The sequence below is a fragment of the Felis catus genome, chromosome B2 (genome assembly GCF_018350175.1).
Source record: "Felis catus isolate Fca126 chromosome B2, F.catus_Fca126_mat1.0, whole genome shotgun sequence".
Taxonomy (NCBI): Eukaryota; Metazoa; Chordata; class Mammalia; order Carnivora; family Felidae; genus Felis; species Felis catus.
In genome coordinates this window covers 26,300,044-26,325,019 of record NC_058372.1, presented here as the reverse complement: position 1 = coordinate 26,325,019, position 24,976 = coordinate 26,300,044, and the positions used below count along the sequence as shown (strand labels likewise).

At 41.0% G+C, this 24,976-nt stretch overlaps 1 protein-coding gene across 3 annotated transcripts in view; it reads right to left on the bottom strand.

Moving 5' to 3' along the window:
* Positions 1-15,588, bottom strand: part of GMDS (GDP-mannose 4,6-dehydratase) — a 629,071-nt gene extending 613,483 nt beyond the window's left edge. The window contains exon 1 of one of the 3 annotated variants that reach the window (XM_045057196.1): positions 15,265-15,588. In XM_045057196.1, the coding sequence (XP_044913131.1) occupies positions 15,265-15,366 (102 nt within the window). In that variant the 5' untranslated portion in view covers positions 15,367-15,588. The remainder of the gene's footprint in view (positions 1-15,264) is intronic. The other 2 variants (XM_045057197.1, XM_003985853.5) reach the window with 2 other exon arrangements.
* Between the last annotated feature and the right edge of the window lie 9,388 nt (positions 15,589-24,976).

The following is a 24,976-nucleotide window of genomic DNA, read 5'->3' as shown; positions in this document are numbered from 1 at the left end:
ACACACACACACACACACACACACACACACACACAATAAGAATTGACCAAGAATTAAATCAGAAAATGCAAAACCGCTGGTGCCTTGGAACCCGTGCCTGCACTGGTCTGGAGGAAGGACTGTTTGGTTCCATCAGTGTCAATCTTCCTCTGGTAGATACACAGTTACCAGACACAGAGGGGCATAGTTTGGTATAGGTGAGTGTCACCTTGTCCGTTCCCTGAAGCCCTACCTTGTTGGTGATAGGGAGAAAAATGGCCATACCCTAGTCTCTCTTCCCTGTGTGCACGTCCCAAACCACTCTGTTTAGGCCATCCTTGCAGTGCGGTGCAGGCACCAGCAAGGCATTTGTCCTGCTCCAGTCTCCCTCACCTGCCAGGTGCTCAGCTGGGATTCATACCCCACGTCTTAAAGGATCCTGATCCACACTTCCAGTTCCTCTGGCAAGTGCCGTTCCACCTCACCAATAAATGGCCTCTGGCTGGCAGGCACAGGCAGTCTTTGTCTCCCATTCCAGACTGCACCTCTGAGCTACTTACCGAGCCCAGGGCTGGCTCCCCTCCTCCCCAGGTGCACAAACAGGTCAGCGGCCCCAGTTCAGAGAAAGGCCTGCAGTTAGAAATTGATTTTTCTCCATTTTTTCCAATCCCCAGTCCATGGTTTTTCTCTTGTCCAAATACAGCCCTACATTCAACAGCCTCTCTTTCTCTCCCTTTTGTCTCTCAACAGAAGGGGCTCCCTCTCCTCCATGCCTATGCCACCCTATTTTATCTCTCCCAGTTCACAATCACGCACCTATGGCCTGCCAAGTTGTCCCCATGGGCCCCTGGGGACACCTCTGTCACTCTGCAACCCAGACTCTTGGAATTCCAAGTCCTCTGGCCTCAACACTGCTGTGTTTGAGGGACGAGGGAACTTGGGTCCCTCTACTTCTCTGCCATGTTGACTGGGTCTCTAGCTTTGTTTTGTTTTTTGTTTTTTTTAAGATTGCTAAAGGTGCAATTCAAAGCTTTTTCACTCTTCTTCATTAAGGAACTTGCCTCTGTTATATGTGACTGAGCAATTAATTTCAGCATTATAATCAAATCTAATATTCAAGCACATACAATATAACCAAGCTCCAGAGGCACAATTTTCAAGCGTTATTATGAAGTATAAACACTTTCTATAAATACTTAATAAACCTTTACTTTTTTTTACCCTTGAAGTTAAATAAGTCATATGACAGTCAGAAAAAGAATATCCTAAAATTCACATGTGGTAAAATTCCTAAAAGGCACAAACAGTATGACCAATCTGAAAAAGATAAGGCAAACACTCCTCAACAAAGACACTTCATATAGGGGCACCCGGGTGGCTCAGTCAGTTGAGCGTCTGACTTTGGCTCAGGTCATGATCTCGTGGTTCAGGAGTTCAAGCCCCATGTCAGGCTCTAGGCTGATAGCTCAGAACCTGGAGCCTGCTTTGGATTCTGTTTCTCCCTCTCTCTCTCTGTCATTCCCCTGCTCTCTCTCTCTCTCTCTCTTTCTCTCTCTCTCTCTCCCCTCTCTCAAAAATAAATAAACATTAAAAATGTTAAAAAAAAAAAGTCACTTCATATAAAGTCATCTAAAACCACAATTCTGTGTAACATAGTTCTATGTAACTGAGCACCAAAACAACATCCTAAAAGTAGAGTCATTTCAGTGAATGGATTTATACACAATTATGTTACTACTTATGGTAAGTCACAAGTTTTGGCAGGAAAACCACTTACTGGCTTGCCAAAGACTAAGTTTGGCACACTGGCGAACACTGCCAAGAACATTACCAATAACTGGCTTTCTATCCCACACGGTTATCTTCTAAGTATGTTTCATTCAGTCCCTTCCCATGTACTGAGTTCTCATGGAAATGGTTAATGGAACTGGGCACCTTACTTCCAATTAATCTGGAAGTATGGGATTCCCAAAATTCTTTACAGAAGGAAGGAAGGGAAAACAAGCTGAAAGTTGGAGGGATCTTGGACAAGAACATGATATCAGTAAAATTTAAGTAATTAATATAAATACAGAGGGAGGGAGAGCTGAAGTATACCGGGATAACCTAGTTAATTAACTTCAATCATGAAACTAAAAGGATAAATGTTAGTTTTTATGCCAGATAAGTGGGAGCCACAGAAAATTCTGGGGGATGAGCAAGAGGACTAACAAAGAGTACCATAGAGTAGCATGGACACATCTACGGCTTTCCCACTCCACAACTGCTGTCCAGGTTGTTCTAAGAGACTATGTGGCCATGATCTCTCACTTGCATCCCAGACTTATATTTTAAATAGATAACAGGTTATTTGAACTTGAATGTCATGCTCTCACCTCAGATTCAAGAAGAACAAAACTGAATTCAGTATCTTCCCCAGAAGTTGGCTTTCTTTCCCCATGACTGCATTTCTGGCCATGGTAATACCATCCAGCCAGTCTCCAAAATTAAAATATCCTTGAGATCTCCAACTCCTGCCCTTGTTACATTCTCTATATCTAACTCATCACAAAGTCCTACTGTCCCTTTGGTTCCCTTTTCTTCTCCACAACCAACATTGTTTGTATCTATATCCTCATAATTACAAGAGGTTCCTAGCAGGTCTTCCTGCATCCATTGTTTTACTACTCAAATTCATTCTGTATTATCTACAACAAACTGTATTCTGAAAACACTTATCTATCCTTCTCTCACACCTCCCAATCTTGTGAACTTATTACACATAATTATACATAATGAATTATTTATTATGCGTAATAAATAAGCACTATCATTTCAGAAACTGTGTTGGGCACTGTGTGAGGTATTATAATCATATGTAATACACACATTGATTTGTAATGTGGGTATAATTAACTGCATTTTAGAGAGGAAACTAAGGTTCAAGGTTATTAAGTAACTTACTTAGGGACACTCAGCCAATAAGTGGCAGACATTTCTATATGTACTTTTTTCAAAGCAGGATTTGAGCCCAGGTTTCAAGCTCACCCAAGGCCGAGCTCTTTCTGTCACATCACAGTGTCTCTGCCTCGTCACCGCTCATTTCACCTCTGCCCTTGTTAAAAGCTGGAAATACAGCTTCTAAGACAGAAAAATGAGTGTCAAAACAGTAACATCTTTAACCATTCTTCACTGAATATAAGACTATGCAAAAGAGTTCTATGTCAAAAAGAAGAATACAGTAGTATATGAGCTTAGGCAGCTCAGCTTTCCACAAGAAGGCCTCACAATTAACCCTGTTAATACAACAGCATTTATAACCAGAAATTTCCGAGGAAGAGATGCTCAATCAATAAATCTACTGAATTAATGATACGTTAGAGAATTTTTAACTTGAGAGAGAGACAGCACGCACGCGCATGTGTGAGTGGGGAGGGGCAGAGAGAGAGAGAGAGAAAGAGAGAATCCCAAGCAGGCTCCACACTGTCAGCACAGAGCCCAATGCAGGGTTCAAACCCATGAACTGCGAGATCATGACCTGAGCCAAAACCAAGAGTCCGACACTTAACTGACCCAGCCACCCAGGTGCCCCAATGATACTTTAGAGCATTTTTATTTAAGAAAGGATCTTCATGTGATTCTGTGACTTATTTATTACTATCATACTACTTAACATGCTGTAAAATTGCTTGTTGCTCACCAGACTATCAGCTTCTTAAAGACAAAATCATATTCATCTTGCTGGTGCCTATATCTCCAATACCTACTTCAACACAGAATAAATCTCAGCAAATATTTACTGAATGAATAAAACCTCAACTATTAAATGCTAAGCTCAAAATATATATAATAAATAACAGGAATTTAAAAGCCCATTCTCATAAAAAAAAAAAACCACTTAATTAGGTATAACCTAAAAAGGACAGCTCAGATTTTTCACTTTAACCTTACAAATTCCTATTTATTTATTTTTGGTAGGAGAGAGAGAAAGAGAGAGGTACAGAGGGAGAGAGACAATCCCAAGCAGGCTCTTTCTGGATGATGTGGGACTCTGCCCTCCAATGCGGGGCTCAAACTCACGAACTATGACACCATGACCTGAGTTGAAATCAAGAGCTGGACACTTAACTCACTGAACCACCTTTAGGGTTCAATCCTAAAGTCATAGCACTTTACACTCTGAATAGACTTGAGAGATGATCAAAGCATCTTTGCAATAAGGATTAAGAAACAGGCTCAGAAAAAATTAAGGCTATAAAATAAAGGTGGTGTTAAAACCCAGCTTCTGATTCTCAGTTCCATGTTCTTTCCTCAGGTAATCAATTAGTTACATGTAAAGACTAAAAAACGTTTCCACCACATAACAATCTTTGATCAAAGTAGGAAAGCACTCAACACATCTTTCTCATTTCCAATTATGCCAACCTTTCATTCCAGGACCACAATCACAGTAAGGAAGATTCAGAGTGCAGTCCACTGCCTGCAATCCTCTTACACAGGAAGATAAGACTGGCTCCCAGATCTGCTTATATAATCAGTCTGTAAGACTTAGTGATGTCAAATCTCCTCACCTCCAGTACTTTACAGCCTTGTGGTTGATTCCAAATGCTATGGAACTTTCTGCCACTGATAATAGACTCATGCAAAGCAAAGCTAAATATTAATACACTCTTCATTCAACTTTCTTTCCTTAAATTCAAGAAATCTTTTATTATCTTCTTAACACTGTGAAGAGAAGGTACATTCTAATAGTGGGGCAAAAGTCCCTATTATGTGCAAGAATTATTTTCTACTTGGTAGAATTACTCTTTTAACCCAACAGCAAAGGTTAAAACTTGCCCAAAGCCATGCAGCTCATAAGCAACTAATCAGTAATTCAAACCCAAGTTGGGCTAAAAATCTATCTCATTCTCTTCCACTTACTCCAAGACAGAGCCCCAGCCTAAAGAGTTTACAAGATTAGTCATCAATACAGGTCCTCCAAAGAACTAAGATATGACCCACATGACACAGCTAATAAAATAAAAGGTATCTAATGTAGCGAGTGGTTAGTGCAGGCTTATTTTACTACTATAATCCACCTTTCCACAACTGCAAAAAACTCTTAAATATGCTTTGTTTTTCAAATCTGATATACAATTTATGTATCTCTCCTTGGAATTTATATGTTGATACCAATTACAAACTTAATAGAAAAAATTAATGGGATTTACATTTCAGATGTCACTCTGCAAAAAATGACTGGACCCACTTTTGGATAATATATTTAACTTCTGTATTCATTGGGGATAATAAGAAAACTGCATCATAGGAGTGCTCTGTTGCTTCAGTAATAAATATAATAACTTTGAACAGTGCCTGGCAGAAAGTAAATGTGCAATACGTGCTAATTATTATAATTACCATAATTATCAACACCATCTAGAACATCATCAATGTTGTAAGGATGGTCATTTTTGTCGTTTTGTTCACTGTTATATCCCTAGTGCTTGACACATATTTGGCACTCAAACATTTGGTGAATGCATTAATTATGACTAACAATACTTCTATTACTAAACAGATTCACACCAAAATGTAATTGCCTCTGGGAGGAGAGATAAATTAGGCATGAAAAAAATTACTACCTGGAAATTTAGAAGAGATATGAAATAGAAGAATTGCTAGTAGCCCAAATGCAATGCTATTGGAAGAGAGAAGAGGGGAGGCTACTCTCAAGTCAAGGAAGCATCTCTTCAGATTAAACTAACTCACCAGAAGAAACATCAAATCAAAAGTACTTGCTAAAATCATTTTGCAGGCAAAACTATTTTCAGGCTTAGACCATGTTTGTTCATAACAGGCTACAAGAATCTAGAAGACTTCTGAGTCTAAGGAAAATCTAATCTGGACCTTGACATCAAGGACAAACCCCAGTTTATAGAAACAAAAAGTAGCATTAGAGAAAGAAAAAAAAATGTATCTAAGGGCACAACAAGTGAACTGGGAGCTGTAACTCTCTGATCCATGTGCAGGTAGAAGAATCCTTGGGAACAATTCGTAGCAGCCGCACAAGCAAGCATCTCAGCCTCTCACCTGCCTCTCTCCACCACACTGAAAACTCAGACCATCAGAGCTTATGTATAAGCTCTCCAGCCACAATTTTCATCCCGACAGCCCATCACCCACACTGTAGCCCCAGAGACCTACCTGTTTCTGAGGATCCTATTAATTGACTACTGGCTCCTGGGTCTCCCCTGGAAGAGGAAGGTTCATGAGCAGGGAGAAGTATTTTCATCACTTACTATAAAAACCCCTTAGAGAACTGAAAAGAACACTGGGGAAATGAGCCACAAGAACCCTTCAAAAGGACTCAGAGAACATAGTGCTCGACCCATTTCCCTACCCCCTCTTCCATACTTCCACTAAGACACACACACACTGCTAATGTTAACATCACCTAAGGAGCATGGTAAGGCACCAATCAAATTATATAGCAGCCTTTAAAAACAAGTTGAGAGCAGTGAACTTCTGCAGTTAATTGACAAACTGCCCCAACAGAGCTAGTCTGATAATGCAGGAAAGAAGGTCCTGAGGGAAAAAAAACTAGTGCGTTAAGGGTTCTTTGGTCATTTTGAAATTCTCCAAGTCTCGGTTTCCTTGTTTAATACAAGGCGGACAGTAAAAATTCATACCACCTGGGGTTAAAAGAGATAATCTGTAAAGATGCCTGGTACACTGCATGGCACACAGTAATCATTCTATCAATGTCAGTAATTTTTTTCTGTACCCTATCCCCAATAATTATCTACTAAATATCCAGAAGGCAAACATTTTGCCTCACTCCTTAAACCTGATTCTTTACATAGAATCACAACCATATAATTCTTCTTTAGTGGTAACTTTTGTCTCACAAAAGTTCAGGAAAGGCTGCTTCAACAGGAAGTTGAGAACTCTACACCTTAAAGAGCTGTTGAGGATCACAAAGACACTTAAGTGTACTTTCAGTTCATCCAGAAATCAAGTCAGTAACTAATAAAAGCCACTCTCATTTCAGCCTTGGAGTCCAGAGGCCAAACATGGAGATGTGCAGCACTGGGTTTTCCCATGTCATGAGTAGATAAGGTAGCACTAAGTTTGGAGCCACTGACCAGCTCAGGACAGCATATGACCTTGAATGAATAGTGAATGTCTAAGGTCTCTAAAGAATGTGTTGTCCAACATAAAAAGATGTTCAACATCACTAATCATCACGGAAATGCAAATCAAAACCACAGTGAGATATCTCTTTACACCTGTCAGAATGGCTAGAATCAAAAAGACAAGAAATAGCAAGTGTTGGTGAGGATGTGGAGAAAAAAGAAGCCTTATGCACTGTTGGTGTAAATGTAAATTGATACAGCCACTGTGGAAAACAGCATGAAGGTTCTTCAAAACAGAAATAGCATATGATCCAATAATTCCACTACTGGGTACTTACCCAAAGAAAACAAAGACACTAATTTGAAAAGATATGTGCACCCCTATGTTTATTGCAGCATTATTGACAATAGCCAAGATATGGAAGCAACCTAGTGTCCATGGAGGACACTAGTATCCTAGTGTTCTAGTGGATAAGGAAGATGTAGTACATACATACATACACACACACAGGAATATTACACAGCCATTAAAAAAGGATAAGAACTTACCATTTGTGACAATATGGGTGGACCTAGAGAGTATAATGCTAAGTGAAAGAAGTCAGACTGAGAAAGACAAATTCCATATGATTTCACTCATATGTGGAATCTAAAAAACAGAACAAATGAATAAACAAACAAAAAGCAGAATCAGATCTGTAGATACAGGAAATTAATTGATGATTGCTAGACGGAAGGAGGTGGGAGAATGGGCAAAATGGGTGAAGGAGAGTGGGACATACAGTCTTCCAGTTATGAAGTAAGTAACCCACAGGAATAAAAGGCACAGCACAGGGAATACAGTCAATGGTACTGTAATAGTGTTGTATGGTGACAGATGGTAGTTACACTTGAGGTCAACATAGCATAAAGTATAGACAAGTTTAATCACTATGTTATACACCTGAAACTAATGTAACATTGTGTGTCAATTATATTCAAATAAAAAAATTGAAAGAATGTGTTGTCTAAAGTTAACCTTTCTTTATTTAGTCCCTATAATCTTGTTAATTTTCCTTTATAGATCCCATACTAAAGATTCCTATTTAATTACCCTAAGCCTCACAATTTTTGCAGAATGAAAATATTTTGTTAATACAAGATGTTAAATGTTACATAAAGTTACCTTTACCTTACATATCACGACAGATTTGATTACTCTTCACATGTATATTTATTATTATTCAACTTTCTAGAACACTATAATATTACTACATATAGTTTCTACTCTAATATTCCTAGCTTAAAGCAGTCTCCCTTTCTTGTTAGCAGAAGACAGTGTTGATGAGTCCTAACATAATAGAAACACAAGAGTCCAGGGTGCTAATCAACACGAGCACTAATTTTCTGTGTGGCCTGGGGAAATCACATTTTCTCAGTCTCCTTTCCTCCTCTACACAATAATGGTATTTAACTGTAGCTCTAAAATCCCAACATGTATACCACAGGAGTATACTTCAAATTTAGTGGTAAATATGAATACAAAAACAGTAGGAAATCTATCACACAAAACTGGGCATGTTACCTTTTTTCCCTGAAATGAACATATTCCATGTCCTTTAAACTTTAAGTTATAATAAATCATTCCACCTCCTAAACTGCAATTTGTCAAGTATATACTATCCCAATCTGCCCAGTACCCTGACGATGTCTTGCTTCTACCCAACCAAAAAGGAATATATCATTAACATTTTATTCTTATTTCTACAATCATCTGCAATTTCCAGGAAAGTCTTCTGCAAGACAATAAACAACAGTAACTAAAGATTAATTTAATTAATTTAATTTTCAGTACCTCACAGGGGATAAATGACTAAGACACGTTTTTCCTATTCTCAAGGAGTCGCAATCCTGTAAAGACATAGCATGCATGCTGTCACTCCCTCTCCCAAGCAGACATCACTAACCAATCATGGGCCTCTCCCCTGCACTGGAAAAAGCCTTGGCTCCAGGATTCCATGTAGCCATTACCAATCAAATGGGCTAGTTTTAACAGACATTATCACATTTCACTAAATCTCCCTAGAGGAGAAAGCAGGAAAAAACCTCTCTGACCTCAGCCACAGCAATTTCTTACTTGATATATTTCCAAAGGCAAGGGAATTAAAAGCAAAAATGAACTATTGGGACCTCATCAAGATAAAAAGCTTCTGCACTGCAAAGGAAACAATCAACAAAACTAAAAGGCAACCAAACGGAATGGGAAAAGATATTTGCAAATGACATATCGGACAAAGGGCTAGTATCCAAAATCTATAAAGAACTCCCCAAACTCCACACCCAAAAAAATAATAATCCAGTGAAAAAATGGGCAGAAAACATGAATAGACACTTCTCTAAAGAAGACATCCAGACGGCCAACAGGCACATGAAAAGATGCTCAACGTCACTCCTCATCAGGGAAATACAAATCAAAACCACACTCAGATACCGCCTCACACCAGTCAGAGTGGCTAAAATGAACAAATCAGGAGACTATAGATGCTAGAGAGGATGTGGAGAAACAGGAACCCTCTTGCACTGTTGGTGGGAATGCAAACTGGCGCAGCTGCTCTGGAAAAGTGTGGAGGTTCCTCAAAAAATTAAAAAGAGATCTACCCTATGACCCAGCAATAGCACTGCTAGGGATTTACCCAAGGGACACAGGAGTGCTGATGCATAGGGGCACTTGTACCCCAATGTTTACAGCAACACTTTCAACAATAGCCAAATTATGGAAAGAGCCTAAATGTCCATCAACTGATGAATGGATAAAGAAGTTGTGGTTTATATATACAATGGAATACTACGTGGCAATGAGAAAGAATGAAATATGGCCTTTTGTAGCAACGTGGATGGAACTGGAGAGTGTTATGCTAAGTGAAATAAGTCATACAGAGAAAGACAGATACCATATGTTTTCACTCTTATGTGGATCCTAAGAAACTTAACAGAAGACCATGGGGGAGGGGAAGGAAAGAAAAAGTTAGAGAGGGAGGGAGCCAAACCATAAGAGACTCTTAAAAACTGAGAATAAACTGAAGGTTGATGGGGGGATGGGAGGGAGGGGAAGGTGGGTGAGGGGTATTGAGGAGGGCACCTGTTGGGATGAGCACTGGGTGTTGTATGTTAACCAATTTGACAATACATTTCATATCAAATAAATAAATAAATAAATAAATAAATAAATAAAATAAATCTCCATCTCCATAAGTGATGATTCTGATACCTATATTGGAATGTAGAAATTTGTGGGAAACTGAATATGCATCAGAAAGTAAAACCAAAAGAGGTAGTATCCCCTTCATCTATTATAATTCAATTGAAGCATTAATTAAAAAGAGTTAAGGAAAATTGTGGGGAGAATGGTACTTCCTGCCAATTCTCAATTATTATTTTCCAATGTGCTAAATTAACCCTTCAATGAAGAAAAGGAAGCCTGCAAAAGCCACCCGAGTCCAGGGAATTAGGTTATCCATTTAACGTGTTTTCTTTAAAGGCCAGGATTGTTTCATGGAAGCTAGAGTATGCTCAAATGAAACAAAATCAGTGAAAATAAAAAATAAGCCATAAAAAAAAATTCTGAAACAAAATATGACTTAAAGAATCTGACCTTGATAACCCAAAGGGACCAAAAGTTTCTTTGTTGTCTTCCAAACACAGACAAGTTAACTCCTCTTGACTATTTAAAGATAAATGCTTTCTCTTCCATCTGTCATGATGCAGAAATCTGGAACCTTGAATAGGTACTTGCTTAAATGTTTGGCCAGATCTAAACCACTTCCCAAAGAAAATCTAGACCAACTTACAAGTGAGAAGGACCTCACCATGTCAAATTCTTCCACTTTTAAAACACCAACCTTAAACTGACAACCAACATACCTGACAAAGTAATCTACAGCTCCAACTTGCCTGCTTTCTTGGCAGGGACCAGCTTGAAATAACAGATGTTAGAAAAGTATATGTTTAAAAAAGGGAAAAATTCACAAACACTAACCATTCAATTATCTAAGTCTCTATCAAAAAAGTGTGCCTTTGTCATCCAATAGGGAGTAATAAAAGTGTCCCAGGGAGATGAGTGTCTTCTTTAAAAAACTACTATCAAGCATATTGTGCATCATGTTGTTCTGTTGTTTAAAAGTTGTTTCTCTAGGGGCACCTGGGTGGTTGAGTTGGTTAAGCAGCTGACTCCTGACTTCGGCTCAGGTTATGATCTCACGGTTCGTGACATCAAGCCCCACATCAGGCTCTGTGCGGACAGTGCAGAGCTTACTTGGGATTCTCTCTTTCCCTCTCTCTGTGCCCCTCCCCTGCTTGTGCACATGCTCCCTCCCTCTCTCTCTCTCAAAATAAATAAACATTTTTAAGTTATTTCTCTAAGAGTGTAATACTAATAAAAAGTTTCACTCACCTATCATTCACCTATCACTTTGTCTTGACTATAAGGAACCTCAAAGTTGAATCTTATGTCCACCTTGACAGCAGCCACCTCTTAGTTTTGGGTTTTGGTACACTACCTCCACCTTTCTATTGCCTTCACTGCAGACTCCTGTTTTTTGGTTTTGGGGTGCTGGGGCTTTTTTTCTTTTCATTCTTTTTATGATGGTCCAATGGTGTGTTTTTTTATTGATGCCACCTCAGAATCTTTTTGGAAATGAGCAAGGGTATAACTAATTTATAAGTTAAATTCCCTCTGTTATTATTGTATCTGTGCTCACTGTCCCCAAACCCTCCCCTCTCTGCATTCCTATGCATGCTGTTCACCCCAATATAGTCCCTGCTATTTCTAGCATTCAACAACTTATCCCAGAATCCTGAGGTTAGATAAACCACTCATTTGGCCCCTAACATACTTGTACAACACTACTTTTTTCATGTGCATTGTCTTAAGTTCTTCAAAGACTGTGAAATCCCAGTGGGCAATGAGTAAATTTAAATATCTTTATACTCCCACCAGCATCAAAACAAGCATTGTACCTTGCAGACATGGAACAAAGATGTGTTGTTAATGAGAAGAGTAAGTCAACATTTTTGAAAGCCCACTAACTAAAACTATGTGGGAGATAACATGCTGAAAAGGTTTCTATCTTGAAGCAGTTCACCAACCAAAGAACCAAGATATGTAAATTACCTATAAAGCCAATGGGGGGGGGGGTGCATATATGTAAACACAAAGAAAGTTCATGGAATGGCTGCATTTGGCAGGATTACTTGGAGTGCACAGAGGCTTTTAGGAGAGTGAAAAGGAGTACAACGTGTGAGGGCATTCAGCCACAAAATGACTCCAATGAGGTACAAAGAGACAGTATTCACACAACAGCAAGAACAGTTCCACCCATATATGTAGTAAAGAACCACAAGCACAATTAAGACAATCAATGGAGGTGAGCTTTGGGGATGACTGGTAGAGGGCCTAGAGGCAGCAATGCAAAGCCAGAGCCTGTTTTTCTTTAAGGTGATTTACTGAGGTAAAAACTTGAGAAAATGATTCACAACTACTGTATTAAGAATAGACAGGAGGGCTGAAGCTAGACTATGAAGCCTGATGATAAATACTAGAGATGATAAATAGCAGACAGGGCACCATGGCTATCTGCATTCATTCTCAAGTGGGAATTTGGGACAACCCATTTAAGAGCCCATCATGGCACAATGACACAAATGCCCTAAGGGCAATGGTGTCTGCCTCATCTTCTTGAATCTGAGACTTCTTAGAGTAAAACAATCTCTCTTTCTCCCTCACTCTCTAACACACACACACACACACACACACACACACACACACACACACATAGAACTGTATTTTAATTGTGTGTAGCTTACCACAGAAGTGTGTTAACAAAATGGGTCTAAGCAACTTCTCGGTTCAAATCTCAGCTCTGACACTCATTGGATGTGCATTCCCAGGGAACATTCTTAACCTTACTTAGGTAGGTGTAAATTGGGAATAAAAATTGTATCTGCCTCTAAGGCAGGGATATAAAATGTTTGCAGAGTGGCTCAGTAAGCTCTCACTGAATATTATTTTTAAAATGAATAATAACGTATAGATTTTCAGACCTCTGGTATTAACTCCATAGTCCTCTGAAGTTCCTTAATACCCAGGTAGGGAGTCACTGTCCTAGAAGATAAATGCAAAGTATAGCAGGGCATTAAATTCCATTAACAAGGACTTACATGGCAATAGAGAGTTCAACATTGTGCCAGGGGCTATGGAAGCCAACACAACAACCCAACATGGAAAGGAATAATGCAGAGGGTGAATGTTGGAGGAAAGCTTAAAATGCTGGTGCTGAGAGTAAAAGGAGCCTGAAACTCAAGCAGGAGTTTAAAGTCAGAAATGAAGTGATGAACCAAAAGTGTCTGGCCAGGGCATAGCATGCTGAACACATGTATAAGAAAGACTCCCCTGTGGCAGCCTACAGGACAAACTACAGTGGGGGCCACTTCTGCTCCTCCCTTGTCACTCAGTACCAACCAGATGACTGTGTTCAAAGCTCTCAACAAGGTTTTATTTCTAACCTGCATTGATTCACAGTGTTGGTCACTCAAATTGGTATAAGCCATACCAACAGAGTTACATTAACAGCCTAACTAATTTCTTAATGGTACTAAAAAAAAAAAAAAATCTCTACCTTCAAGAGTTCATATAACCTTAGTAAACATTTGACCTTCAGATCTAGTATAAGAAATTGGAAGAGTCCTCACCATTAGAGAGAGAAAAAAAGTATGTAGGCCGTGACCTGGAAGCATATGGGCCCTTGACTAATTTAATGGTTCACTTCCTCAACCTCAAATCCTTGTCCTACACACCTCTTCAACCAGTTTTCAAACAGTTGTTTACTGTAATTACCTTAAACAAAGTAAGATGCATGAATAATCAGAAACTAATCAGATATCCAGTAGTTAAAATTGTCTAATATTCTTTGACTCTACATCTGGCCAATTCCAACTTCTTTTCTAATGCTAGAGTGCTTTGTGAAAAGAGTTTGAATCCGAATTAGACACTTCTAGTTGTTTGATTTCAGCAAATCAAACCCCCATGCCTCACTTTCCACATCGGTAAAGTGAAGGTTAAAAAAAAAAAAATCCCCTTCCAAGAGTACTTGTAAAAACTAAATGAGTTAATATTAGTCAAGTGATCGATACATAATAAACACATTTATTAGCTATTATTATCATCTTCATTACAGAGTAATATTAGCCACTACCAGGAAATCTCCTGAAATACTATCTACAAAAATACATGAGCAAAATTATTCCATCACCAATGAATCTCACACAGCACAGTCTGGTTAGATACAGTGGTCGGGTCCTACCTGTTGCAACATCTCTAAGAGATGACTGTCAGGAACAGTCACGCTCAGTCTGCACATGGGGGTTCCAACATGCAGGACAGCTCCTCATGATTATCTCACTCAAGGAACTCCTTTTATTTGAAAATAGAACCCTAGCCTAACTTTTGGACCAGTCTGTCACATACACTTCAAATGTGTTAACATGAATTTCAGGAGTTTGTGTACTTAAAAAGGTTTTGTGAGGTGTACTCCCCAAACAAAAACATTTCCTGGTCTGTGGCCCCACGGCACTACTTTCTTTTATTTTGTCTTTTCGTCTGGAAATCTGGTTGGGGGGAACGAAAAGAGCAAGAACTCCCCTGCTTCCCAAGCATTAGCAGGTAAGTGGCCTTGGCCCTTACACGGAAATACAGCAAGTTGACTCCACACACACACACACACACTCTCTCTCTCTCTCTCTCTCTCTCTCTCTCTCTCTCTCACGGAAAACCAGTCCCTTTCCCTCCTCCAGCACTAGGATCTCTAAAGAACTGAATTGGAAGTGCACCCTAGAGGGCTTGGAAAAACAAGCGCTCCAGTCGCCGGCAGGACAGGTGAGACAGCGTAATCTTACTCAGGTTTGAGGACCACATCCCAAGTAGAACACACGCCTCCACGCCCCCAAGGTAAGCCTAGAAGCATCCAATGTATCCAGGACACTCTCCACAAGACACATCTTGTCTCCGAGCTCTACGACAAGCCACATCGGAAACCTTCCGGGATGCCCAGAAGGCTGTTCCTGGAAACGCGGGCAGCCCCGAGCGCGGGACAAGGCGTACATGTGCCCCGGCATCAGCAGGCCCGGCTCAAACCCCCTCCTCGGCACTCACCTGGCCCGTGATGCCAGTGATGAGCGCCACCTTCCTGGGCTTGCCCATCTCGCCGTCCCCGGAGCCCCGAGCACTGGGGCAGCGTACCGCCGCGTGTGCCATGTCGCTACGGGCGTGCGGCAGAAGGCTGGGCGGAGCGGAGGCCAGTGGAGCGGAGGCAGCGGCGCCTAAGGGACGTGGGGGTGTGCCCGCGCGCAAGTCTCCTCGCCCAGGCTGCAAGGAACTAGCGCACCGCGCGGCCCGCCGCCACAATCTGACAGGGGCGCTGGGGAGGCCGGGCGGGGAGGGCCGGGGGCGGGCCGAGGCGGGCCCCACTGCCGGGCGGCGGGGCTGCGGCCTGGCGGGCGCCGCGTCATTCGCGTCAGCCCGCGACGCTCCCTCTGCGCCCGCGGCAGGCCCCGCCCCCCGCCGACGGCCGCAGCGCCACGCCACGCCCCCTCCGCTGCTGGCCGCGCGGGCTCCGGGGGTGGGGTGGGGCGCCGGAGGGGCGGGCTGGCCGCTGGGCTGTGTCTGCTCTGTCCGGGTGTGATAGGCAGCTTCAGGAAGGGAACTGTTACCAGGTCTTTACGCCTGGCCAGTCCCTTGGCAAGGCCTGGCGTGGAGAGGTCGGGGCGTCAGTGGCCTAGACTTCACCATCTTACCCTCCTTGGAACTCCTATCTCTTGTCCTCCGCCCCTCTGAATCTCCCAGGAATGCTAATAGTTCCAGAGGATGCTGAGAGAAAGTATGGACTGACCTTTAAGTGAGGAGAAAGCCTTGCATTCCAAATCTAGGCGTCACAGGGCCTGGGGCCATTAGCTTTGATAAATAATTTATGGAAACCTGTTGCAATGCCTTTTGATGAGTTTGGTTTTATGTGTACTGAAAGCACTAGCGTTACAAGGACCCTAAATGGTGTCACAGATGTGAGTTAAGACTAACCTCACCTGTATCCTGGCTTTCTGGCTCTTCTCATATTTCCCTGAAGCTTGGAACCAGGCACAAAGTTCCAAGTAACTGGATTCAAAGTATTCTAGTTCAGAGGTCTGGCAGAGTACAAGTAAGTCTGGCCTCACTCATGTGCAACTTAAGGAAATGTTGAAAAGACTGCAAGGTCCTATAAACCTAGACATGGCCAATTTCAAAAAAATAACAATTCAAATGCAAGGTGGGGTCCTAGCTTGATGTCTGCTGAATTGGCTTCCATATGGCAGCCACACATTGGGCAGAGAGAAGAGCAGAGGTGACTCACACACTGGGAGGGCAGCAGGTGTGTGTACCTAAGCAGTTGGCTGGAATCCACAGAAGAGACAAAAACTTCCCTGTCTCCACTGCTCTTCTTATCTGCAGCTATTCCTCTCTGCAGTAAATCACCTCAGATCATCACTCCAAATCACAAAGTGAGTGACTAGAGAGTCCCCAACCTATCATGCAAGTTATTATAGACCTCAAATCCCCAAATCAGAAAAACTCAGGTTTAAAATAAAAATCTGTTTGGGGCAGCTGGGTGGCTCAGTCGGTCGAGTGTCCAACTTTGGCTCAGGTCATGATCTCGCCGTTCCTGAGTTGGAGCCCCGCATCAGGCTCTGTGCTGACAGCTCAGAGCCTGGGGCCTGTTTCAGATTCTGTGTTTCCCTCTCTGTCTCTGCCCCTGCCCCTCATGTTCTGTTCTCTCCCTCAAAAATAAACATTAAAAAAAATTAAAATTAAAATCTGTTTGTCCCCTAAGCTCCTCAGGAATACTCCTTGTCTTATAGATAGACTTGTCTTTGGTTTCACACTTTGTCCCTCATCTGTCTATTCTATACATAGAACTGAATAAATGTGTATTACATGCAATAGTAGAAGGCTGCCTCTGAATGGTTAATGAAGAGGCCCTGATGCACAAGATAGTGAACACTTTCATTTAGGGGAACTTACTATAAGCAAGAAATGTCTTTGAAATCTACTAAATTATCTTGAAAACTTATGTTTGTTTTAATATAAACATACTTTCAAATACATTATTTAACATTTTCCCCAAAATTGCTGAAAAAAAATGGTTACTCAGAGAGGACCTACCAAGTTTATCCTGCAGCTGTGAGACCTCCTATCACACCACTGAATACTGAACATTTGCTTTTTCTAGTATGACAGTAGAAGTATAACAATAGAAGACCCATAGAAAATTGATGATGTTGTAGGTCCTATAAATAAAATAATTACAAAATATTGAGGGAAATGGTAGTTCTGAGACACAGTGAAAGGTTGAAAAGTGAAGGATATTTCCCTAGAAAACTTCTCTGAAGAAAGGTGGTAGGGCTGTATGTTGGTTTCCTGGGACTGCCACAACAAAGTACCACAGACTGGGTGGCTTAAATAATACAAATTTATTTCCTCACAATTCTGAAAATCCCAAATCAGGGATTGTCAGGGTTAGTTTCCTCTACAGTTTCTCTTTTAGCTTTTTATGGCCATCTTCATGTTCACATAGCATTCTCCCTGTACATGTATCTGTGTCTAAATTTTCTCCTCTTATAAGGACACCACTCATACTGGATTAGGGCCCACTCAATATGACCTCATGTTAGCTTAACTACCTCTGCCATGACCCTATTTCTAAATTAAGTCATGTGCTAAAGTACTGGCAGGGAGGTTGTCTGCAACATAAAATTGAGGGGAGGGGAGGACACAATTCAACCCCATAACAAGTCCTGTCAACTCAAAACAAATCTCTGAGGAGGATGTGCTACTTAGTGGATAGTAATAGCTCTGAGTTCAGAGGAGGTATTCACTGGCTGATTTGGTTCCTGGTGAGAGCTCTCCATCTGGATAACCAAGGGCCATCTTCTTGCTGTGTCCTACATGGTGAAGAGAGAGACATCATCTCTCTCCTGTCTCTACTTATAAGGGAAATAATCTCATCATGAGATCTTCACCCTCATGATGTAATTACCTCCCAAAGGCCCCCGTCTTCAAATACCATCATATGGTGAGTTAGGGCTTTACCATATGAATATTGGGAGGATTCAATTCGGTTCACAGCATCAACCATTCTATACTTAATACTTAATATGCTTAATAAGTGTAATTAATATGCTTACTATGCTTAATAAGTATATTTAGTACTCAATACTTAATATGCTGAATAAGTTTTTTCACATCTTTATTACTTGACATTGAGTAGACGTGAAGTATTCAAAAATAAGACCTCTGCTTTCACCTCCAAACTATCTCTTCTTTTTTAATCATTCTTTCCTTTGCTTTTAACCTATGGAACATTTGTAATATTCTGTCACCATACATCAGGTTAGAAAACCAATGATAATGACTAGAATGTATTAAGTGAGCAGTAAGATGTGCCAAGCACTATGCTATATCTCATTTATAATGATCTCTGTTTGATAGAAAATGGGGACCAGAAAGGATAATAAACTTGCCTAAGGTCACATAGCTAGTGGCTGGTTATGGTAAATATCATGATTGACCCTTTCAATCCCCATTCCATTTACTATCTGTAAAAATTGAAGTGTCAAACCCCACATTTCCCAGATCATTTTGCTTCTGACATTTTGGAAGCAAATTGAGTTCACAGCAATCAGATGTGTTCCCCCTCCGTCTGGTAGGTTGAGGTAAAACAAAGGCCATCTTTCTACTTCTAGTCAAACTAACCTGAGAATTTTGGCAACTAGACCCCAAGTTTGGGTCTAGTCACACAAGTTTCATAAGTACAACAGCCAGTAGGGTGGCAGCAGCAGCAGTTTCCTAAATTCTAGCTTGGAACTATGGTGGTATGCCCTTGACATCAACAGCCCAGCGATGGTTCCCTGGCTTCTGTTCCTCCATCCCTTACAAAGAAGTGTTTGTTTGTTTTTGAAAGTTTATTTCTTTATTTTGAGAGGGGGGAGGGGCAGCGAAAGAGGGAGAGAGAGAATCCCAAGCAGTCTCTGAACTGATAGTGCAGAACCTGACATGGAGCTCAAACCCACAAGCTGTGAGATCATGACCTGAGCCAAAACCAAGAGTCAGACACTTAACTGACTGAGCCACCCAAGCACTACCACCCTTACAAAAGAAGTGTTTTTTTTTTGTTTATTATGTAATTACTGATCCAGAACACTGCTTTTATTTCCAATGAAATATCCCAATTTTCCCTTCATGCCTTTTTTATTAAATTATGGGGGAAAATGGAAATAAGATTCTTGTTTATTTTCTAATAGTACTACTGCTCCACTTGTTCCCTTTCTATATGGGTGAAGAAGAACATGCAACTCGCTGAAGACCTCCAGTCAGTAATCCAGAGGCTGTCAGTGTTTGGGCCAATTAAGTCAGTCACCTTCTGTGGACGGCAAAGTGCTAGCATGGTGTTTGAAGACCTGACTTCAGCTTGTAATTCTGTGAATGCTTTTCAAAGCAGGACCACAGGCACAATGTTTCAGTGTTCCTGGCAACAGCGTTTCATGTCAAAAGATGTAAGACTCGCTATGACCCAAAAAAGTTTTTAACTGAAGTTTTTATTGAGATAATTGTACGATTCAAATATATTTGTAAGAAATAACACAGTGTTATCCCATGTACCCTTTACCCAATTTCCCTCTTTGTCACCTCCTCAGAAATTGCAGTGCAGTATTATAAGCAAGATATTGACATTTATACAATTCACTGGTCTTATTCAGATTTCCCCCATTGTACTCATTTGTGCATGTGTCTGTGTCAGTGTGTGTGTTTATACAATGCCTTTTATCACACATGTTGGTTCATTCATCAACCACCAAAGTCAAAATACTGAGTAGTTCTGACATGGATGCCTCATGTTGCCCTTTTACATCACCACCCCTAATCCCTGGAAACTAATATGTCCTACACCCCCAAAGTTTTGTCATTTCAAAAAGTATCATACATGGAATAATACAGCTTGTAATCATTGGGAATTGTTTTTTTTTTTTTTCACTCAGTTTAAGTCTCCTGGAGATGCATCCAAGATGTGTGTATCAATAGTTTGTTTGGTGTTCTTATTGTCGAGAATTATTTCATGGTATAGATGTACCATAGTTTGTTTTGCCACTTACCTATTGAAGGATATGTGGGCTGTTTCCAGTTTGGGGCTGCTACATATAAAGCTACTGTAAACATTCATGTACAGGTTTCTGTGTGAATATAGTTTTCATTTTGCCCAAGAGTCCAATTGTTGTGCTGTATGCTTGTTTACTTTAAAAAAAAATGCCAAACTTGGTCTTTGCAAAGAGTTTGTAAACAAAATTTCTTGCACTAACTCTTTTTCTGCTTGAAATATCTAGGGTAGTGTCTGTGTCCCACTCTACACACTGACTGACACAGCAGTAGAGACAAGACACAAAATCCAGACTCAGGGCTTGTAACCAAAACTGAAAGACTAATGAAATGGTTACTTGTGCGTGAATATGATTGAAAGAGAAGAATTGTAGTAGGGAAAACATACAAGGGAGAAGTGGAGACCATTTTTCCTTTTTACCTTACCTCTACTTCAGGATTTATACCAGTTTTCCAGTTTAGGAAACAAGCAGAATAGAAGTAGTGACTTTTTACATTAGATCTTATAAAATCCAACTCTATTGGAGATGGGACAACTTATGATCTCTGTTTTCCACCATGTTTCTCTTTGGAATAATACTAAATTGTGTCAGTCTCCTTTAGAATTCATGGCAAAAGCAACAGAGTTTTAGAAACAGAACTGGAAGGTGACGAGATAGCTCTGAAGCTTGTAAGGACTTCCTGAAATCTGTCACCTCACTTTGGGATTATTCCATTCTACTGATGAAATCACACTATGGTGATTTTTTGGACTGTGTTCTTAGAAAAGGGAAAGGGTTTCAAAATAACTGAAGACATGTATTTATCATATCCTCACTCTTGTAATTTTCTATCACATAGCTCTCTGTCTTCAGGCAAATGAGTATTAGAAGTATGAGTTCCAGGGGCGCCTGGGTGGCTCAGTCGGTTAAGCGTCCGACTTCAACTCAGGTCATGATCTCGCGGTCCGTGAGTTCGAGCCCTGCGTCAGGCTCTGTGCTGACAGCTCAGAGCCTGGAGCCTGTTTCAGATTCTGTGTCTCCCTCTCTCTCTGACCCTCCCCTGTTCATGCTCTGTCTCTCTCTGTCTCAAAAATAAATAAACCTTAAAAAAAAAAAAGAAGTATGAGTTCTGGGCCCTGGATGTACCTCTGTCTCTAATAGAGCATGTGTGCCTAAACATGTTGTCTCTACCTCCTTTGCTTTTTAATTTCCAATTTTTTTAGTTGGACTAATAGTTTTCAAGCTAGAAGAGCTATTTATTGAGAAAGTTTTCCACTCTGGTAATCTGAGTTTCCTAATTCACGAAACCCCAGGATCAGAGCCTTGGGATCATTGCTGTGCTGTCTAATTAGAATCTCCACTCGATGCATACAACACTGTTTTTCCATTAGTGGCATCAAACCCTGGAGGAAAGTATGTAAAGCTTTAAGTCTTCCTTGGCTTCTATTTTCAGCATTCTCCTCTCTGGATTTGAGAATGCATATGATGTGCTCACTACTCTCTTTATGATATTTCCTAAAGACTTGCTCAATAAAAAGTGGATCTCCAATAACACAAAACACTAAAGATGAGGTAATACATTATTCCTTCAATTAGATGATGGAATAAAACACCTTTGACTGCCCATGGATAATTTCCAGTTCCTGACTACTAGTCTGATCCTTATAATATGTCAAAATTGCCTCAAGGTTAAAATATAGGCCTCATTTTTAATTCTATCTTTTTTTTAATGTTTATTTATTTTTGAGAGAGAGAGAGTGGGGGAGGGGCCAAGACAGAGGGAAACACAGAATCTGAAGCAGGCTCCAGGCCCTGAGCTGTCAGCATAGAGCCCAGTGTGGGGCTTGAACCCATGAACCATGAGATCATGACCTGAGCCGAAGTCGGATGCTTAACCAACTGAGCCATCTAGGTGCCCCTTTAATTCTAAGCATTCTAATTCCAGAGAAACTTTATCCTTTTATACTAACATGTTTAACATATTCAAGATGCTGTCATAAATGTCAAACTCAAACAGAGCCCATTTCAACTAGTAACGGCTTTCCATCTTCCTTCTAGTACCTATATGACTAGTAAAGGGCCTGGCTATGAGCCTAATATATACAGGTAACAGATGAATGCTAGGGATTATACAGTCAAGCACCACAAATCCTATGCATTAGAAAATTTGCTATACCTCCTTAGAGGAATGACAAAGAGAAGGTAAAAAAATTTTTTACAATGTTTATTTTGAGAGAGAGAGAGAGAGAGAGAGAGTGCAAGCAGGGGAGGGGCAGAGAGAGAGGGAGACACAGAATCCGAAGCAGTCTTCCAGGCTCCAAGCTGTCAGCACAGAGCCCAAAGCAGGGCTCAAACTCACGAATTATGAGATCATGACCTGAGCCAAAGTCAGATGGTTAACAGACTGAACCACCTAGGTGTTCCACGGCAAAGAGAATTTTTTATCCTAATGAAGTTTTTTTAATGGTCTCCTCCTTCTCACCAAGAGGGAAATTCTTCAATCTCTGGGAGGCAAGCCTTAAGGATGCCTCACTCTAGGATATAAGGAGGGCTAAAGAGCATCTGGATTCTGTCCCACATTGTGTCCTAATTATTAGTGAGAAGACTCACTGCTGATGTGATAGTAGTTGAGACCATTAAATAATCCTCAGATGCAGATCAGGGGTAATTTGTCCCAAGTTCTCAAAGCAAAGTGTAAGCACCTAAAAAGTCAACTGCTCCTCCAGGAACCTCACTGAAGAGCAGTAAGCACTGGTAAGGACATAGCCTTCAGCTGCCAGCAAGCAGTGGAGATAGTTGAGGCAAAATCAGTATCATCTGTGGTCTTGGCATGATGAGTATGGCAGCAGGTAATCATTATGGCAGAGATTATGGTTTGACTTCAAACATACAAAGTATTCAGCAAGTGTTCAGGGAAAGGAGCACCAGGAGGTGCATGTTGATTAATCTGAATCATCATAATTCCATTCTTAGTTAATTCCATAGTTAGTGAAGGATTGGCACAGGCAAGTAATACAACTCTACCCAACAAGATGTGATGGGTATAATTGTTCTGCTGTTGAGTCCCCCTCTCCCCACCTCCATGGGAGATATCCTCAGGTTAGTATTGGTGGTATTCTACCTTTCCTGGAAGAGACCCAACCAAATCTTGCCTGATTACTGCACGCAACAAACTGCAATTTGTTGTGTGTGTCAGTAGTTTGAGCAGGGTTCTTCTGGGCAGTCCTGCTCTTTGTGATATCATCTGGGGTCACTCACTGGTGTTGAGATGACAGCTAGTATGGCCTAAAGGGGACAAAAAGTCTTCACTCACAGTCTGGTGCCTTCTCAGGGAAGGCTGGAAGGCTGACATCAGCAGAGAGTTCAGATAGCCAGGACATTCTCTGCATCTGGCCTCTCTATGTGGTCTCTATACATGGTTCTTCCAACATGGTAAACATCCTACATAGTGGTTCAGGTCTAACAAGAGTATGGGTTCTAAAAGACCTAGGAAGAAACCTCAAGACTCATTTTGATGGCCTTGAAGTCTCAGAATATCGTTTCTATCACATTCTATTGGTCAAAGCAAAACAACTGAGTAAGCCCAGCCCAGAGTCAAGTGAAGGGAGTTAGATTCCACCTCTTGATGTGAGAAGCAGCATGAATGTGCAAAGAGGAATTGATGGCAGCCCTCTTTGGAAACTGTCCACTTCAGGTCATTCTTGGACCATTCAATTCACATCCCTCTCTCAGGCAAAATACACTCACTCCATGTGTTAGTTTTATATTGCCATGTAGCAAATTAACACAAACTTAGCTCTGAAAACAATACACATTTACTATCTCACAGCTTCTGTGCTTAGGAGTCTGTGACCAACTTGCCTGGGTTCTCTGCTCAGGGTCTCACATGACTGTAACCAAGGTGTCAACTGGACCATGTTATCATCTGGAGGGTTGACAGGGGAAGAAACTGCTTCCAAGTGTTTTAGGTGGGTGGCAGAATTCATTTACTTGTGATGCATGACTGACAACCCTGGTTTTTTTCTGGCTGTCAGAAGAAGCCAACCTCAATCCTGAGAGATATCCTGCAGTTCCTTGCTTTGTGGGCTTCCTCAGTGAGACTGCTCACTTCTTTAAGCCAGCAAGAAGAACCTCTCACTTCAGTATGCTACAATGGAGTCTTATTTATACATAACCTAAACATAACCTAAACATCTCATCACCTTTGCCATATTCTGTTGATTAGAAGCAAGTCACTGATCCCACCCTCACTCAAGGGAAGGGAATTCCATGAAGTCATAAATATCGGGAGATGGACATTATTGACCACAGTGTCTGTCTACAACCCTCTCTCCTTGGAGGCCCCAAAATTTGGTGTCTTAAACAAAAAAGTTATTATTTGCTTTTGAATGGGCTCTGATGGAAAGTTTTTACTTAAGATCACTTTTCTGGTTGCAGTCAAATGGCATCTGGGACTGGAATCATCTGAAGGCCTAATGGTCTAGAAGTCCAAGATGCCTTCTTCAATCACGTGTTTCATGCCTGGTTGGGGTAACTAGCATGCTAGAGTCTGGCTGGGCATTTCTGTCTCTCCATGTAGCCTCTCTATGTGGCTACCTTGAGCTTCCTCACACTGTGAGAGTCTCAGAGTAGTCAGACTCATTGCATGGCAGCTAGTTTCACAAAAGTGAACATTTCAAGAATCCCATGCAGAAGCTGCAAGG